The 20,083-nt window shown below is 41.8% G+C and overlaps 1 protein-coding gene across 1 annotated transcript in view; it reads right to left on the bottom strand.

Moving 5' to 3' along the window:
• The window catches only part of smyd3 (SET and MYND domain containing 3), a 209,374-nt gene that overhangs the window by 169,492 nt on the left and 19,799 nt on the right, over positions 1-20,083 (bottom strand). Inside the window, exons 2-3 of the mRNA XM_061221466.1 lie at positions 3,682-3,745; positions 50-157 (exon numbers count right to left, since the gene is read on the bottom strand). Of these exons, the coding sequence (XP_061077450.1) occupies positions 50-157; positions 3,682-3,745 (172 nt within the window). The remainder of the gene's footprint in view (positions 1-49; positions 158-3,681; positions 3,746-20,083) is intronic.

Here is a 20,083-nt window from a genome sequence, read left to right as displayed (position 1 = left end):
TCAGTGGGGTTCATGTTCTGAGTTTTAGTCAGAATCGGGAATGGTGTACCAATTTGGAGAGGATTTTGGCCACCAGCCGGACGGAGTCTGTGGGGACTGTCGGATGGAGACGTTTGAGGCGCCGACATTCCTCCCTGTGCTCTGGCCAGGACCGTTTCTGGAAAGAAAAAAAAGCAGAAAGCGGTACCTGTTAAACGCATTTACATCAAGCTGAAGACACCCATTTTGTTAAGAGACTTCAATCAAACAGACGGCAGACGCGTGTTGCAGTAGGGCCGATCTGCCAGAGAGAATAGGTCATGGAAGTTCAGGATTTATCTAAACATCTTTTCCCATTGTCTTCATTGAGCATATTTTCACAACAAGCTTTAGGCTATTCATCTTGGCTGCATCCCCCAGGATAAACAATTATCAAAAATACAGCTATGAGTATTGTGTGGCTTCACTGTATAATATACATATTGACGTGCGATGTGAAATGTACACCGTCTTTCAACTCTGTGGTTTTACATATTAGGCCATAGCTAAGCCTCATCTAGTCCACTCCTCATGCGACACACAACAATAACACGCACAAACTTTACTTTGTCCTTATTTATTCAACCAAAAATAAGCCAGTGTTTAAGTGTTTAAGCCATCTTGGCTTCTTGGTTGAATAAGCAATGACAAAGTTAAATCTGTTATGTTTTATCTGTCACATAAGATTACATTTATCTACTGTTAGGACTTGCCGAATAATAGATGAGGGTTCATTATGCCCAAAAGCATGAAATTAAAAGAAGGTGTACTTTTTCTTTTTTTTATTTAAATGAAAAATATAAATTTTTTCAAACGTGTGTGTGTATTTAGAAAGCAAAAAAATGTTTTGCCATTCTTAATAATACAACATACAACCCACCACCAAAACAAACCAAAAAATGCTTTCAGGTTCAGGAACATAACACAAAGACCTTTTAAAATCCTTTTATTCTGCTACACTGCAATAGTCAGGTGACATAGCTAGAGGCAGCCCCTTCCTAGAGGTCTTTCAAGGTGAAGTTTTGACTACAGGAAGGGAATGATGGTTCATCTGAGGTCTTCAGGTAGACGCTGATGGCTAGTGTGCAACAGGTCCTTTCTTTCAGTTTTATTTTTTTTACTGCTTACAGTTAGCATGGCGACAGGAGACCAAAATTAAGAAACACTAGCTTCTAGACATAAATAGTATAGTTGTTTACCACAATTTGACTATTATGCTGCTGGTTGGTATTTGCAAACTTTAACTACCAAAATAAAGGCAAATTCTGACAACAGCCGACATCTCCCGGGACACATGGAATTTAGAATTCTGAGCGTATTCACAGACTGCTTGTAAAACTAGATGTAGAACCTATTCAAATGGCTGCATTGCTGTAAATCATAAAATAATCATATTATGCTACTAATCTACTGTTTTGACTCATGAAACTCACTTCTGCATAATTTTAAAGTGGTATAGGATCCATCAAAACGGTTAAAGTACATGACTGGGACCCGGAAGGCAGATGGTTAAAGCCCCAGTGTAACCACAATAAGATCCACACAGCTGTTTGGCCCTTGAGCAAGGCTCTTAACCCCACATTGCTCCAGGGGAGGTGGTCCCCTGCTTAGTCTAATCAACTGTAAGTCACTTTAGATGAAAGCGTCATAAAAATAGCAAATTATTATTATTTATTATGGTCATGTTTGTGTTGTGCTGCTTATGAACCATGTCAACAGCCCTTATAATGATTTCCAGAGAAGGAAATTAAAAAGAGGTAGGACTCCCTCCAAACCCAATACATTTGCTACAGGATAAATGACAACTTGCGTTGGCTGAGGCAAAGAATGCAAATAGATGCAAACGTCAGCTTGTTGGATTCCCTGCATAAGTGGTGTACGGGATATACCTCTACCCTACAGTGACGTTGGCAAGCCAGTAGGGGGCCATCCTCCCTCTGGTCAGATATACCTCAATACCCAAGCGCAGTAATGGGAACCCTGCCTTGAATGAGACATTACACTGAAGTCCTTATTCACGGTGGTCATTAAAAATCCCTTAACATGCAAAGAGTAGGGGGTTCCTCAGTGTCCTGGCTAAATTACCAACATAGCTACCTAATCACTCATCCCCCAGTTTTAACAAGCCAAAAGGGCTTCTTCTCCTAAGTAGACGGGTGGTGAGCACTCTGGCACAAAATGACTGCCGTGCATTACCCAGGTGGGTGCTACACTTTATTGGTGGAGTTTCCCCCTTATCACAGTAAAGTGCTTTAAGTGTGAGAAAAGCGCTATATAGTAAATGCAAAGAATTACTATTATTTAGGTGCTGCAGTGATGAAACAGGCCGACAAATATGATTGGAATTCCAAAATGACAGAAAAATAAAAGTCTTCCTTCTTTTCCGCAGTGACACGCAGGCATACGCATCTGAACGCCGGACATCTCACATTGTTTGACCCACTTTTAATTTTAACAGCTGCAGGTTAAGGCAAGAGAGAAACTACTGGCCGTTCAAACAATGCAACTACTAAACCTTCATTCATGTGAATACAAAGCAAATGTAAACATGGAGTCACAGCAGCCCATTTCTCCGGCCTGAAGAGTAACCCTAAAGTAGGGCTTTCCAAGCTTGACATCGAAGGTTCATTATGCTTTTCCTCCCCTTAGGCCAGGTTTGCTTCTGTTTTTGAATCTAGAAGCAGGCTTTATTTACCCCAGCAACCGAAGGATAAAACGAGGATAAAAATAATCACTCTCCGTCATTCTTCCTTCGCGGCGTTGTTTGTTTAGCGGCAGCAACTCGGGGAAAAATGCAGGGATACGTCTTTGAAACGGACCGTTTCGCGACGCTCAGAAACGCTTCTTTTTATGGACGGAAGAAACCGGAGGCCAGGCCCCGTACCGCGCGTCGTCGTAAAAGCAACATCTGTTGTGCCTGACCTGGTTACGGCGAGATCGCGTAATTACATGTTTCTGCCCCGCTATCTGTTCTGCGTTTTTTACCACAGGTTTCCATTACCAAACAATTCAAGTATGAAGCAGAATTAATACCACTGAGGTAGCGATAGAACAAAATTATACGGTAGGTATTATAATTCAGCCATATGAACTGTGAAACTGCCTGGGCATTCAAAAATAAACCACAGCCCAAGCAGCCTGTGTGAGATCATAGTTCAGGTAGCATGTCATTTGTAATTAGCTAGACATTTTAGTAACGATACCTCTACTCCTCTCCTTTTGTTTCAAGATGAATGCCACACAGTCATGTTATGTTATGTTTAAATAACACATGTTATTTAAATTTTATGAATGACAATGGCAGTGCAGGTGGTCACGTTCTCATATCTGTTGTACGCCTGTAATACTTGTTTCTCATTTGAGCTGGTCCCAGGTTGGTGGGTCTCTTACTCTCTCTCTGGGTCTCTCACTCTCACAACACTGAGAAGTGATGGGGCCAAGAAAGCCCAGTATTTACATAGAGTAGGGAGAAATACAATTGAAAACTGAGGAGAGGAACAACAACTATCATTCATTGCGCGTGCACACGCAGGCAAGCACGCACACACGCACACACGCAGGCAGGCACACACGCACACACGCAGGCAGGCACGCACACACGCAAAATTCTAAAGAAAATAAAACTGATGTGAAATGGCCGACGGCATTGGAACACATTGTTACCTGGCAACTGGCATCGCAGTAACGAGAAATCTTGCACTGAGAGCAGCGCAGTAGCTTGTCCTTCCTGTAGAAGGGGAGCAGAAGACAGATTTCAGAGGTTAGAACACTGCTCTCCAAACCGTGCAGGTGGGGTCAAAAGAAGCCTTTTAGATCATATCAACATACACTCAGTGAGTACTTTTTTAGGTATTTTAGAGTTATGAGCGTATCCACTTTAGACTGTAGCCTATCCACTTAGAGGTTTGATGTGTTGTGTGTTCAGAGATGCTCTTCTGCATACCATTGTTGTAATGTGTGGTTATTTGTGTTACTGTCACCTTCCTGTCAGCTTTGACCAGTCTGGCCCTTCACCTCAGACTACTCTCATTAATGCATTTCTGCCCACAGAACTGCTGCTCACTGAAAGTTTTTTGTTTTTCACACCATTCATTCTCAGAAAACTCTAAACTGCTGTGCATGAAAATCCCAGGAGATCAACAGTTTCTGAGATATCCAAATCCATGGTCAAAGTCACTTCGATCACTTTTCTTCCCCATTCTGATATTTGGTCAGAAAAACAGCTGAACCTCTTGACCACATCTGCATGTTTTTATGCATTCATGCCACATGATTGGCTGATTAAATATTTGCATTAACAAGCTGGTGTAAAGGTCTACATAATGAAGTGACCTGAGTGTACGTGAACCGTTCTATCATAATCAGTGGCGACGGCCAATTTTGATCTTTATGTAAATTTTGTTTTAGACTTTCATTTCGTAGAACAATATCTTGGCTTTCATAAACTGCATTTCCTAATGCCAAATTCAGAGTAAAATATAGTTGTTAAGGCTTTTAAACACAAGATGTCAAAGTCAATGTAACACTGGAGATGTGCATTGTTTGGAGGCTAGCCAGCTTGTCACCATTCACCAGTCACAAACAACCACTTCAGCGTTTGTGGCTACATGTTATATACATATATAATATAACATATAATATATTTGATTTCATGGTCTGTACGTCTTCATGTCAAGAGTACATGCTCAGAGTAAAAATATAGTTTTAAATGACAATTTATAGCCCCAGAGTTTCGTTACCCGAGTTTCGAGCATCGCAACGAAACTTTGAAGCCACTGTTCTGAAAAACAGTGGCACTCAAAATTAAACTGGAAACAACACCCTTGATATCTGGTGTTGAGAGACACCTTGGGTATAACTGGAAAGCTTACATTCCCCTCTTTCAACTAGTTTCTAAAACTCAAAATACATTTTGGGTGATTTTGATAGAGCAGGTCACATATTAATGCATGTGCGGCGGCATGTAGCGGAGTGGTTAAGACCTGCTAGGTCAGTGGTTCTAATCCCGGTGTAAAAAAAGCCAATAATGTAATGTAATGTAATGTAAATTTGGATAACCAAAAAGTATTATACGTTTCATAGAACACCAACTTCCTCCCTTAGGTTCAAGCTAAATAATGTTTTTATTCATTTTTTTTTAAATTACATGCATATGTAATTAAATAGAAATTATGACCTTTTGCAAACCTAATTCAAGCAGCAGAAATCATGAAAATTGCACACATAATTCTCATCAGTTATCACAAGGTACAGGAAATTATTTTGATCATACTTTGAGTGATTTTCCTCCCCTCAATTTTCACACTCCATTTATTATGGCACTGTTAAGATATTCAAGCTGTGCTACAAGATTATTTTAAGCTCCAATTTACCAACAGTGACTCATATGCCATGAGTTTCAGCTGTATTTTTTCTTTGCTCTGAATTAGGCCTGCAAAGAAGAACTTTTGGAATAAAGTAAGAAAACTGACCCGATTAAAATTCTAACATTCTGACCGCACATTTTAAACAAACCCTATGCCAGTGAAAATAAATAAAAGAATAAATAAGGCCTAGATTTGATCAACATTACTTATGAACGCAATACACGATGCTCATCAACCGTTCTAATGAAGATGAAGACGAATGCCAATTTAATGCAATTCAAAGTTGAAGTCAAGCGTCGAACGAATCCAAAACCTGCTGCCTTAAAATAAAAAAAATGCCATTGTTTCAGCATGCAAACAAAAAGACAAACACCTCTATGAACATCGAGGGATGTGTCCGTGAGTAGTTACTATTCTACAGACCCAGGAAACACCCAGCGTCATATTCTTAACACTCAGCATTTTCTGGGGCGACATGGCTCAGGCAGTAAGAGCAGTTGTCTGGCAGTCGGAGGGTTGCCGGTTCGATCCCCCGTCTGGGCTGTGTCGAAGTGTCCCTGAGCAAGACACCTAACCCCCAAATGCTCCTGACGAGCTGGACAGCGCCTTGCATGGCAGCCAATCGCCGTTGGTGTGTGAGTGTGTGTATGAATGGGTGAATGAGAAGCATCAATTGTACAGCGCTTTGGATAAAGGCACTATATAAATGCCAACCATTTACCATTCACATTTCTTGAAGCGGAAGATTTGGCGCATTTCAATTTGATGCGCCAAATGAATATTCATCGAATGGTGCCGGCCAAGGATAGCACTGCGGCAGTGGACATTCTGTACTGTCTCACAGCAGGAGGAACACAAGCGAATGACATCTAAAACAGGAAGAAACATCTCATTTGTAAATTACAGCGGGCTTTGAGTGCTGTAATCCAATCACAATTCTGGCTCATTGGGCCACACAGCTGCCCCGTGTTCATTTTGGGGTTACATTAATTGTAGAAATGAATCATAACAGGGTCTCAAACACTCACCTACAACGAAAGTCCAGAGTCAAAAATGTAACACACTTAAAATTACACCTTTTTGTGCCCAAACATTTAACTAAAAAACAAGATTTAAAGGTTTTTAAATCAGGCGTGCTGGAAAATGGGGGAACATCGCCCCCACTTTTACTCCACTCAATGATCTCTGTATCTCCACAAATTCCCCGATAATTGCAGCTCTTTTGGTACAAATGTTTAATGCATGTCCATCCACACTACTGTAAGACTTAAAAAGCACACAAATTAAAGAGGTAAAATGGGCACAACAAGCCAATCAGAGTCAATTGCCTCAAATCAAATGCATAGAGGGTACTTGGCAGCCAATAAAATTGTTCCAATGAAGGGTTTACATTGTCTGAGGTGTTGGCGAAAATGGTCATCTAGCTATCAATATATATATTTCTGCAGCTTCTGTAAAAATGTCAAGAGCAATAGCATAACAGAGCAAAATAAAGCCAAACAAAACTTAAACATGAATTTTACATTTTCAGAAAAGACATTGAATTACCCATCTTAAGCAACTGTCAAACGTCCACAAGTTGAATTCCATACCGTACTGAAATGAATGGAAACCAATTGCTGCCAGCAAAGAAAAAACAAATTCAGAAATCTAACAAGCTGTTGTATTCTTTGCAAATTGGTTTACAGAAATGTAGAGGTGGAGTGGAGTTTGCATGTTCTCCCCGTGTCTGCGTGGGTTTCCTCTGGGTACTCTGGTTTTCTCCCACAGTCCAAAGACATGCAGGTTAGGCTGATTGGAGAGTCTAAATTGCCCGTAGGTATGAGTGCATGAGTGAATGGTGTGTGTGCCCTGTGATGGACTGGCGACCTGTCCAGGGTGTATTCCTGCCTTTCGCCCAATGTATGCTGGGATAGGCTCCAGCCCCCCTGCGACCCTGTACAGGATAAGCGGGTTAAGCTAATGAATGAATGAATGAATGAAATGTAGATGGAATCAATATGCGCCCTAATTTCTTTTACGGTATGAATGACGACTTCACAGGCTCTGTATTCCAGAAGTTTCAGTCATGGGGCAGATTTTTAGCTCGTGTTTTTGTACATATTGGTTTCACCATGTAGAAATTACAGAAAGTTTTATACAAATAGCCCCCATTTCAGGGTGCCATAGCATTTGGGAGAGGGCTTCACAGTGCAGGTATAAGAGAGCGTTCAGTATCTAGTCATGTTACTGCCTTTGGAATCTGTTATTGGCATCTCAACATGAGGACTAGAGCTGTGGAAGTCATGGAAGCCATTATGAGGCCAAGGCCAAGTGCCAAATAAACTCAGCACAATCGATCCTTTGGAACGGTTGTGAAACATGAAATACCAATCGTTTCGAATGTATTTGAAACATTTCACTTCCATGCATCCAAATGCAAATTAGAACGGTTATGTTTTGAATATGCCAAACAGTATATTTTATTTGATTAAGCAAGCCACCCTGGAGGCTACTTTATGGAACGAATTGACAGAAAGGCCTTATTCAAGCAACCAGAAGTCTGACCGCATTATTGTCTGCCACTTAAAGAAGCAAACGTTTCCATTTTATGTCACTTTTTTTTTTCAATAACTTGCCAATTGAGCCTGGAGCCACCGCTGTGTATTCACACCCACACAGTGCTGAAGCGGTTATTGCTTACCCTGTTCCCTGAACTGGGGGCTGTTTTCCACTTGACGGGCCATGTACTAACGCTGGAGAAAGCTAGCACTGATCAGAAGAGCAGCGACCCCCGCAGTGAAGATAACCAACCCCTGCTCGACCTGCTACATTGGAGCAAAAATAGTGGCATCTCAGAGCCTCTCTAGCCAATCAGGACATATTCAGTTGCTTTCCACCACTATGGACTTCCAGTCAATAGCTCAGGTTCAGACTGCACTGTAGGCCATAGGGCACAGCCAACAGTCGTGGAGGGTGGCTTTAGTAGCCATGCCCCTTGACAGTCAGATTATACAGAGCCCCATTACCTGGTTAAATAAAGGTCACATAAATAATATATACACCTTTTACGACACAGAAGGGGTTTTAACAGAAGGAACTAGAACGCTCACTCTCAACATTTCAGCTCCAGACAGAGATATTCAACGGTGAAATATCTTTGTTGACACACAGCCACTCCAATGGTCCTAAGGGGGAGAAACATCACTTGTTTGGGTGGGAGGGAGGGGTAGGCTTCCTGTAATGAATCACAGAAAGCATCTCCGCTCTAATCGCCTCCCGTGTGAGCGCGCAGATAAGGCCCCTGGGTCGTGGGAGCTTGGAGGCGAGGGACATCGATCCGCCCGCGTCATCGGCGGACAGAGAACAGAGGTGCCGGCAAAGCAGGGACAGGCCATATCTGATCGGGAACGCGTCCGGAGAGCGCATTCCTCAGCGCCGCTTTTATTATGCATAAATATTATGTGCTTACGGAATCCCTCTTCAAAGCGCTGAAACCCTGGCAAAGCCCTGTACAGTGTCCAGTACTTTCCAAGCCTGGGTGCTCTGAGTAACGTCTGGTCAAGGTGGAGACCCAAAGTACTGTAGCACCGACATTTTTAAGTAGGCATGTTAAAGAATTATCAAACTGTAAACAGCAGTAATGAATTACTGCACTGCCATTTTTATATTTTTCATGAATATTATCTATATTTCTATATAAATCTGTATTCATATTTTTTGTATCATTTCCATGTCTAATTAAAAACACTATACTGCATCACCTAATTCAGAGACAGTCTGCATTTACAGTACTGAGCAAACCTGTACATTTAAAAATATACAGCATTAGTATTCAAAGATATAACATCAACATGAGGGAGGGGAGTCTGCCATACACAATAGTCCACCCACACAAGACTCAGAGGCCCCTTGTAATGGCTTTTGTCCCAGTCTGGCAGCATGAGGCTTGTTGAACAAAGCACCCCACACGCACGCACCCCACACGCACACGCACGCTCACGCTCATGCACGCGCACGCTCACGCACGCTCACGCACGCTCACGCACGCTCACGCACGCTCACGCACGCTCACGCACGCTCACGCACGCTCACGCACGCTCACGCACGCTCACGCAGACAGGCACACATACACAAGTGCACTCCCACACACACAAGCACAGACACAGACTGGCACACATATAGAAGTGCACTCACAAACACACAAACATACACACAAGAGCACACACACACATACACACGCGCATACACACACAGCTGGCAACCTGCCGTCGACATTCGACGATAAAGACTTAAGTGCTTCCTATTTATACTGGTTCGATTTGGTGCTTGATCTCTCCCGTTGTTTTTGGCAACTGGCCTTTGTGATCTTTGAAATGTTTCCAGAATTTTCCCCCTGCCAGAAATTCTGGAGAATGAGTCATTTTTAGCAGCTGAAGTCATTCTAATCCTTCGGCAAGCATTCCAGATTCGATTTCCGTGGGTGAGAGTGGGAAGGAGGGGATGGGAGTGAGAGAGAGGGGAGAAGAGAGTGAGAGAGAAAGAGAAATAAGACTATCATGGGGGTTAAATAGCACAATTCACCTGTCTTGCAAGTTCTGTAAAGAAAAGATATAAGCAGGAAGCTCATTGTTCAGACCATATTTCACAAACATATAAACTAATCTTAGGTGCAAAAAATAATGTCCCACCTTTCCTTTGAACTACAGATTACTTCATTATTGCTCAGCGTTTACCCGTGTAGTTTTAGCTTGTCCATAATGGGCTCCACTGCTGTACAGAACTTTGCCAATATACCTACTGTCTGAAAGCATGACCTTTCTGACGGCAGTTCAGATGGTCATAATTGACTCGGTCTCGAATAAAACTCCCCGCTCCTCACTGTCTGCGCCCTACATTTAGCCAAGCATGAAGGGAACGGACAAAGAATGAAGCTATAAAATACAAAAAACAGATATGAATACATAAATAAAAGCATTAAAAAAAGACAAAAAGATGTTTGTGGAGCAGAGTTGTATAATCTGACCATTTGCATTACCGAAGCATCTTTCAGTTCAACATCCAACCCAGCTTTATCAAACAAAGCTCTCGTTCTCAAAAGTTACTCATCGTAAAAATGTCATCTTAGTATGGAAATGCTCAAAAGACTTTGAGTTTGTCAGAAATATAATAATATATTGGATATTGTTGTCAAAAGATATAGCAAATTTATGTCAAATACCCTATTCCCGCTGTGTACCCAGCTTTGCCGGTTTGGTCTTTTCATCATGATACACAGGTATTATGATTAATTTGCAAGATGTGTGGATTATTACTGATAAACCTTCCATGGACCGGAGGCCAGAAAATGAAGCTTTGAAGATTTGGATATCTTTCAGCAAACAATGTCCATAGAAAATCTCATATTAGCTGACCACCACAATCTTTCATCCAAATGGTTGTTCCAAATTTTTTCTTTTCCAGACTGGAAAGCCCAGGCACACACTTAAATACCTTATTTCTTAAACATTTAGTTTTACAGCTGAGTGCAGAAACTGAGAGACAAGCTTCAAAATTACACGCACGCCAGGGAGCAATTATAGCACATTAATCCCAAAGCATTTCACTATGATCGAAAAGCTTTCAAATCTAAAAATCCTCTCCCGTCAGTTTTTTCCCGTTTACCCATCATAAATGAGTGATGTGCTTTTCTATTACATGATTGATTAGCTCTTATATTTTCAACAACAAACTGAAGTGGTCACCACTCCACCAACAATTATAAGCATGTGATTTATTCTCCATCTGCATGTTGTCCTGGAAATGTGGTAACATTAAAATTAACAACCATAAAAGCTGCTTGTTACAATGGAGACATGAAAATTTCCTTGACCTTTGGCCTCCTTATTTGACATAATTTGTTATCAAGGCGGTCAAAAATATTTGTAATTTTTGGAAATTGTCCATGTGGTATAGAATGCCATTTCCTCCATATTTGTAATGCCCCATCATACACAAACCATCACTGTTCATTGAAATCTCTGCACAATCACCTCAGGAGAGCTCACATAAGCTGTCCTCCTAAGCACATGAAGTTCTGACAGCTTCTAATTTTCACTTGGACCGTTAGCATGTGCGAAACCTTTTAGCACACGCAAAACCAATACCATGATCAATGATTGGCCATGGTGTATGCTTGGCATTAATAATTGGTTGTTGTTATTATTATGTGCTAAAAGGTAGCTAATCCTCAACCTTTATGTGCAGCTGAAAGGCATATATACAGGTATACACCAGCAGGGGCACTAGTGAGCAATACAATTATGTCGCTCTGGTTGACTGAAACCCTCCATCATGCCCGTTGGGACTGCCTGCCACAGTTTTGACCCCAGACCATCCTTACTAGAACAGTTCCCTAACAGGATTCAATTCAATTCTATTTGTCTAGCTTTTCAGAGGACTGTCACAAAGACGGGAGAAAAAACAGAAGGGAAGAAGAAAAGGGAAGTACCAGCCCTGAACCCCCAGAAGGCACAAGTTAAAAAACACTCCCTAGTGGCGAGAAAAAACACTAAAGAGAAATCTCAAGAGGAACTTGGCTATTGGGAGGATGCCCATCCTCCAATGGCCTACAGCAAGGGTGTCAAACTCCAGTCCTGGAGGGCCGCAGTGTCTGCTGGTTTTTGGTGTGTTTCAGCACGAGAGATACATTTCTATGTCTTTAACTGGCTAAACATTCATCGACACACCTTGTTCCCAAGGGCTTAATTGGCTGCTGATTGAAAGGAAACCACAAATACCAGCAGACACTGCAGCCCTCCAGGACTGGAGTTTGGCACCCCTGGCCTACAGGTTGAGTTGGAAAGTGCAGATGTAGGAAAGGAAAGTGAGCGACACATAATCGGAACTTTTGAACATAAATTTTTGCAGAGATATGACACAGAGGCCTGCCTTGGACTCATAAAGGGTTAAAATTATTTTCCATGCCTTGTACCGGTGACGTTCAATATACGACGTAGATTACACAAAGTACATGGCCATCGTCATGGTAACCGCTCCATGTCCCAGGCCTCCGTGATGCTAGCCTTCCTGCCCTTTTTGTTCCTTGCTTCGCGTGTGCTGACCAACACGCGGTAACACAGATGCCTCCACAGACAACCGCACACAAATCTTTCCCTTCCTTTTCGTCTTTGCATGTCCATTTTCAATAGCGCATTACCCGTGTGTAAACCTAGTCTCCTTTTACTAAGCATTTCCCATACTATTAGGTTGTAAACTACATAGAATTTCCTGGTAGAATCGGGCGGCCTGTAGCATAGTGGTTAAGGTACGTGACTGGGACGCGCAAGGTCGGTGGTTCGATCCCCGGTGTAGCTACAGTAAGATCCGCACAGCCGTTGGACCCTTGAGCAAGGCTCTTAACCCTGCACTGCTCCAGGAGAGGATTGTCTCCTGCTTAGTCTAATCAACTGTGCGTCGCTCTGGATAAGAGCGTCTGCCAAATGCCATTAATGTAATGCAATGAAATGGTACCAATGTATATGAGACAAACAGTGTAGCACTTACTGTAATTTATAGCAGAAGTGCAAGTACATAAACAGCTTATTTTGACCCCAGTGGTGTGTAAAAGACAGAGCATAAGAATGGCACTTCATGATTTCTCCAGAAGGGCAAAACAAGTAGGGAAACCAACTCCATTACAAGCAGTTCATTTTAAAAAATGTATTTGGAAAAAAAAGCCACGGCCAGTTATCTTTCTTTGCAGTGAAATTATATACTAAGGCAATGAGAATAATCTCTTGGAGCAAATAAATTATACATTGAAAATGACAGGACTGAGCAGTCTCGACTGTCGAGGAAATGGTCAGATAACTATTAAAATATTTAAAAGGTTGTATTTATAATCAATGAAACATTCAAAGAGTAGTAATGACATTCAACAGAATCTGATACCATGAAATATATAATCGTATCACTGTCCCATGCCAATAAGGAGGACATTGGCTCAGGTGGTAAGAGCAGTCGACCAGCAGTTTCAGGATTGCCGGTTCTTTCCCACACTGGGTGTGTTGAAGTGTCCTTGGAGCAAGACACTGAACACCTAAATGCACCTGCCTTGCGTGGCACTAAATCGCTATTGGTGTGCGAGTGTGTGAATGAATGGGCGAATGAGAAGCGCTTTGGATAAAGGGGCTGTATAAATGCCAACCATTTACCATCAAGAAGTAATAACACCCATGCAGGCTTTTCTGATTTAAGTTTTAGTACCTTTTAGTATCTTTTTCCAGGGACCATTCCAATTGAACACCTACAGTCTGAACACTGCCTTCAGAACAGTCAACCCCAACCTAATATTTCTCATTTTGCTCAGTTGCAAAGTCAAATTAAAATAGATTTAAGTTCTATATGCCCCCACTCGGAAACAAGTAGCTCTATAAAGTCCAAATTAAATGTAGATGTTTTCATAATTGTATTTAAAGTGAAAACCTGATTAGTATTCACCCCCCTTGTATTAGCAACATCGATTGTACCAGGTGTATTAATAATTTTCTTGAGAGATCACACTAAATATAGTATGTTAACAAGATTCAAAATTTGTTGATTTTGAATGCACCAGTGTTAAATTTCATGGTTTCAGAATATTACCCATTTGTCAACGGTCACGTTGTCATGAAGACCAAAGTTACATTCAGGCTTGATGCTGAATTCTGATCACTTGCCCAGATCCAATTTTCTAGATGGTATTCCTTTTAAAGTAACCTTCAGCCAGTACATAATTATGATGTTGGAGTGATCATTCCAGTGATAAACCTCTGGTTGCCAGGGAATGCCCTTTTGTACCAATCCCGTCTTCGATCAAGGTCATAACCCACTCAACTGAACAAATGACCGAGATGCCCACTGCAGCGCTGACCAGAGTTGAGGAGTTCTTGGGAGAGCAACAATCTCTTCAGAACTTCATACATTCTACCTCTTTTGGAGAACGGCTTGAGAGAAGCCACTTGTGAGAAGGGCAAACATTATGTTCTAGTTCTACAAGAAGCGATGTGACAGACCGTTACATTTTCTCACTAGAGCTCTCTGGGCTGAAAGCAAAGCCCACTGCTTACTATAAACCATCACCCAGGAAACACCATTCATACAGTCAAACATGGTCACGGTGACATCGTTCTATGGGGTTGCCATCACGGGTAAGATGGACGGAGGGAAATAAAAATAGTCTCCTCAAGATCTTCATTTAGAGTGAACATTCGTGTTCCAAACGGACACAGAGGTATGATTTATTAAAAAAAAGTTATCAATTCTGAAATAGACCAGCCAAAGCAAATCCTTCCATCCCATTGAATATATGCAGTATGACCTGGAAATTGCAGTCCACCAATACTTTCAATCTAACTTGGTAGAGTCGGGGCAAAATTTGCATGTAGATATTGGCTTATCAATTTGCATTTACAAAAACTTCTAAATGCAAGTGTCGAAGTGCATGCAGACATACTGGACAAGACTCAGGGCCGCAGTCCAATGTTTGGATTTCGAAAAGCTCAGTTTTCAGTTTTTTTGGAAAAATGTGTTGAATATGAAGTTGAATTAAAAATAAAAAAAATCTCAATGTATTAAATTCAAAGGTGTAAGAGGACAAGGCGATATATACTCTAAGAAAGCACTGTATATGGCCGTAAACGGATACATAACATGTATAATAATACATCAATTACACCAAGACAAGCTACCATGAAGTTGTTCCAAAAGAAAAGTGCTCTTTTCCATAACCCAAATTCACACGGCACAGCATTCAGCTGTGCAGTGGAGGGAATATTTATGCAGATGATAGGATTAATCATCACTGCCACATGAGCAAAATATGTGCTAGTCTGTTGTTAGACCTTGAAACACTGCATTTCCCACCGCTCAGCTCCGTTACAGCATCTGGCTTCTCATACCAGTAATCATATTTATAAAATGCACGAGAGCTTCTCACAAAATGGCCACAGATGCATTCCAAGTCCTACTTTAATATTATGCAGCAATGTTCAGAATGTTCACAAAAAATATTTTTTTAGACCGTACATGAAATTATTTTTAACGTTATACCAACAGTACCAAGGTAACCCGCCATTCTTCTTAGTAATAAGTGAAACTTGTTGTTTTCCATTATAACAGCATGTGGATATGACTATTATACTGAATGTTGAGCATGCTTCTGTCATGTGAGTCCTAACGAATGCAATCAGTCTTGAAATGACGCCAAATGGGAAATAACCACAGAGGCCTTGTTTGTACAGACTCTCCAGAGTGAAGAGGTACAAATTCAAAATCAAGATGGAGGCTTGAGCAAACAACACGCCAATCGATACAGGCTCTGACAGCCATTACAATATTGCTTTGAGGAGACAGGGGCTGTCAATCTGCAAGAAAGGACCTTGTGTACCTTCTTGGTGTATTGATTTTCAGCCAAAAATACATGCACGCCAGTGCACAGGATCACACCCAAGCAATCCCACATGTACAATCCCCTCCAAAAGTATTGGAACAGCAAGGCCAATTACTTTGTTTTTGCAATACACTGAATACAGATAAAAAAATAAACACAAGACAACAATGCAGAAGCTCTCACAATGTTTCTGTTGTTTTCTTTGGTAGACCCTGTTCATTCAACTTCTAAGAAAGGTTATTATCTGCACTGACTGCAGAAAAACAGTATTCAAAATGGGAAATAAATTATGTTCCTGGAGAGCCTGGGTTCTTCTCAATATCGGTTCTTGTCCATTCTTGTGTTCTTGTAAACTCCTATGACATCATCTTTCATGAGCGAGGTAGCTACAGGACGGTTCCAATACTCAAGAAGGCAAGCAACCAAAAACAGATAAAACGGCAGGATGCGTTCTTGATATGCCCCTTTTAATCGAGGATACATCCAGTGCATTCTTGCCCAACAAGAATGGACCCAATACCCCACTATTCATTGCACGATGGCACCGAGACAGGCCAACCAAGCTCACAACTAAATGGTAACTCGTCCGCAATTATATAGCACCTTAACCAAAGCACTGTACAGTCGATGCTTCTCATTCACCTATTCACACACGCACTCCATCATGCAAGGCACCAACCAGCTCATCAGGAGCAACTGGGGGTGTCTTGCACTTCAACACACCCAGGGCGGGATCGCCCTCCAATCCTCCAACGAAATCCAATAAACCAGGTGAGGGGAAGCTAATGGCGCAATCAATTTAGCAATTAAGGAATGAGTAGCCACAAAAGGAAGCGGACTCTGTGGTTCTGAACGAGGGTTAGGGATACCCGTACGATACACTTCCTGCACATCCATATTTAAAGGCTTGTGGACATGACAGTAGACAAACAGCACCTCACCAGGTCCTGGGGTAACACCACACAAGTGAGCCACCTCTAAACCATTCACCCACATACAGCATCTCACCATCGTGTGCCGCATTGTGCATTGAGCTGAGAAACAATCTCACGATCCTCGCTGTAGAGACAGACTTCGAAAATTGAACAGAACCACCATTTGATTTGATTTATTTCAAAATGATCGGATCGGTTTCACGGTTGCAGCCTTATGTCACGTCTCACCGTTGTGAGACGTGAGATCTCTCGTGTCATATTGTGCACCGTGCACCCGCCAACGCGGTGCCCGACAGCGAAAAACAGTCCTCTAGATTCTGTCAATTCCGCACATTAATTTTTCTACTTGAAATTCTTTCTCCCCCTTTGCTCTTCACAGGGTTACACACTATAATTAGCTGGTGTTGGAACAGAATCAGCATGCAGTATCGGACATGGTATTCTCTAGTGTGCACGGAGGGAAGCTATCTCCAGCTAGAGGAGGATGGGGGGGGGGGGTGTAATTGCAGATGGAAAAGTGTAGCGATCCAACTAAAAACTAAACGAGCCCTCCGCAATCTGCCGCCCACCTAACAAAAAAACCTTGGGATAACAAGGAACGCATAGCAATTAAGGTGTGGACTGCTTCAAAAAAGGCCTACTCCTTCAGGCTCATTCTAGCTCCCATCAATATGGAGTCAAGTGTATTCTGTAGGAGTGGCTAGATGAAAAAGATGAAATGCTATTAAGGCCTTAACAGACAGAGCACAGAGAAGGTAAAACGTACTTGTCTTTAGTGGTCATTGTCAGAAAGTGTAAAGTCAAACAGCTGTTCGTTCACCGATCCAAACTGTGAAACCGAGACGCCTGGCACAAGCACCCCTAGCTTCGGTGGCCAGCTGGATAATTCCACCTGTGCACTTCATGCCAGGCTAAAAAGCCCAGAGATATCCAACATGATTTTGTTAAATGCTTTTCTCACAGTCTTGTTGCGGCGAGAGCGCGTCTTTTACCAAATAGTGTCAATTCATATTTTCTAAAAAAGAACACGTAAACTGCATAATGGAAGGGAGCTAGGAGTTGACAATTAACACAGATTCTCCAAAATGTTGACAATGTGAGAAAATGTGGTCATGACACATACGCTCAGTGAGCAATTGATTAGACTTATTTTTTAGACTTATTGGTCTTCGGCTGCTGTAGCATATCCACTTAAGAGGTTTGATGTGTTGTTTGTTCAGAGATGCTCTTCTGCATACCACTGTTGTAATGTGTGGTTATTTGTATTACGGTCACCTTCCTGTCAGCTTTGACCAGTCTGGCCTTTCTCCTCTGTCCTCTCTCATTAACAAGGCCTTTTTGCCCACAGAACTGCCCATTCGTTTTTTTGCATCATTCACTGCAAACTCTAGAAACAGTTGTGTGTGAAAATCACAGGAGATATTGAGCTATTCAAACCACCCTGTCTGGCACAATCATTCCACGGTCAAAGTCACTTTGATCACATTCCTTCCCCATTCTGACATTTGGTCTGAAAAACAGCTGAACCTCTTGACCACATCTGCATGCTTTTATGCATTTAGTTGCTGCCACTTGATTGGCCAATTAAATATTTGTATTAACAAGCTGGGACAGGCCTACCTAATAAAGTGCTCACTAAGTGTATATGAATTTACGAGAGGTCCCCTCATACAAAACGTTTAATTCTCAAGGCCCTTTAACTCTCATTTCTAACTCCAGTACCAGATCTCCCAATTTAGTACCAACAAAATGGTTAGATCAAAGCTCTGAATTCAGACCTGGCTCCAACCTACCACACAAAAAAAAAAAAACTCAAATTACTGGAAATTGTTGTCGATTGCAGCTTGGACAGCTGTGTCCTCCTGGGGACTGCTCCCATTAGCACTGGGTTGGTCATGTGTTTTGTGGTCAGCTCTGAATTCGATTTGATCTGATCTGGCTCTCAGAGGATTTTCATTTTTAAACTGGACTCCTATCGAAGATAATTGCCTTGAAGGTTCAGAAATAGCTCAAGTTTGAATTTGGAAAATTGAGGAGAAACGTGTCACCATTAGCACGCGTGCCCACTTTCCTTCATTTGTCTCCTTCCCCCATACTTCTGTATAGGAGGAGACAAGTGAAGGAAAGGAGGACACATACAACGCATGTCTAGTACACAAGATAGATAGGCCAAGTGTGTAAATGGTAAAATGGTTGGCATTTATATAGCGCCGTCATCCAAAGCACTGTACAATTTATGCTTCTCATTCACCCATTCATACACACACTCACACACCAACGGTGACAGGCTGCCATGCAAGGCACCAACCAGGTCTACCATACCAAGACAAGTACAATTTGGGAAACTACAGTACCGAGAAATAAAAATTCAAAAGTCCAAGGTAAAAAAATACAAGGGATATAGCGTGAATTAGAGTTTAGGACAGAATTCCAGAACATACATTGTTCAGACAAAAAATGCAAATCGATCTGACATCGGTCTCAAGATTCCCCAAGCAAACAGAAGGCCTTCACTCGAGCGGTAGACCACCACAGCTGAAAACCAACCAATACCCCAGGATTAAAAGAACAACTGACCAAAATCGGGTCCCATAACAAAAAGGAAAGGGGGGGGGGGGGGGGGGGAGGGGAGAAAAGCAGCCCCATAGCTGTTAATCCTGGAAATGAAAAAGCCACTCATGCGTGACACTCTGAGTGGCAGGCTAATTGTGGATGCGTGCGGCTAAACTGCCGCAAAGGCTGGAGTTTATTACAGAAATTAATTAACCCAAAAGCATGGAGGCTGGCGAACAATAACACGCACCCGCCCAGCCCCCCAACCCCCCGCATGTCCCGTGCCGCAAATGAAAAGTATATCAGGCAGCATTAATGCAAAATCTTCAATCGTATTTCAGGATATAAAATGTCTGCCACTATATCAGTGGTTCTGAGGTTCCGCTGTGAATGCTGGTTTTTGTTCAAACCACAATTGCAATGCAAGAATTTCAACAGTTGATTTATTAATTAGGTGTTTTTTCATGTTCAGAAGAATTATATACCCTCGGTGCATATCATGAAGAATGAAAGACCCATGTTGACAAATTGTGCTCATTGTGCTATACTGCAAAATATAGCATAAAAAAGGCAACAAAACATTTTAACAAAATTAAAGATTGAGGTTACTGATTAAGCTGCTAATTATGTTGCTGAACATATGTGCTTTAAATGGATAGTTCACCCTTCTATAATATAAGCAATTTTGATTAGAGCCTGCGCCATTGCATTTATTGTACATACACACTCAGTGAGCACTTTATTAGGACCGACTTAGTCATGTGATTATCTAATCAGCCAATAATGTGGTAGCAGTGCAATGCATGCAATCATGTAGATAC

Source organism: Conger conger, chromosome 1 (assembly GCF_963514075.1).
Source record: "Conger conger chromosome 1, fConCon1.1, whole genome shotgun sequence".
NCBI lineage: Eukaryota > Metazoa > Chordata > Actinopteri > Anguilliformes > Congridae > Conger > Conger conger.
Note: the sequence above shows the minus strand (reverse complement) of the source record. Positions and strands in the feature narration are given on the sequence as shown.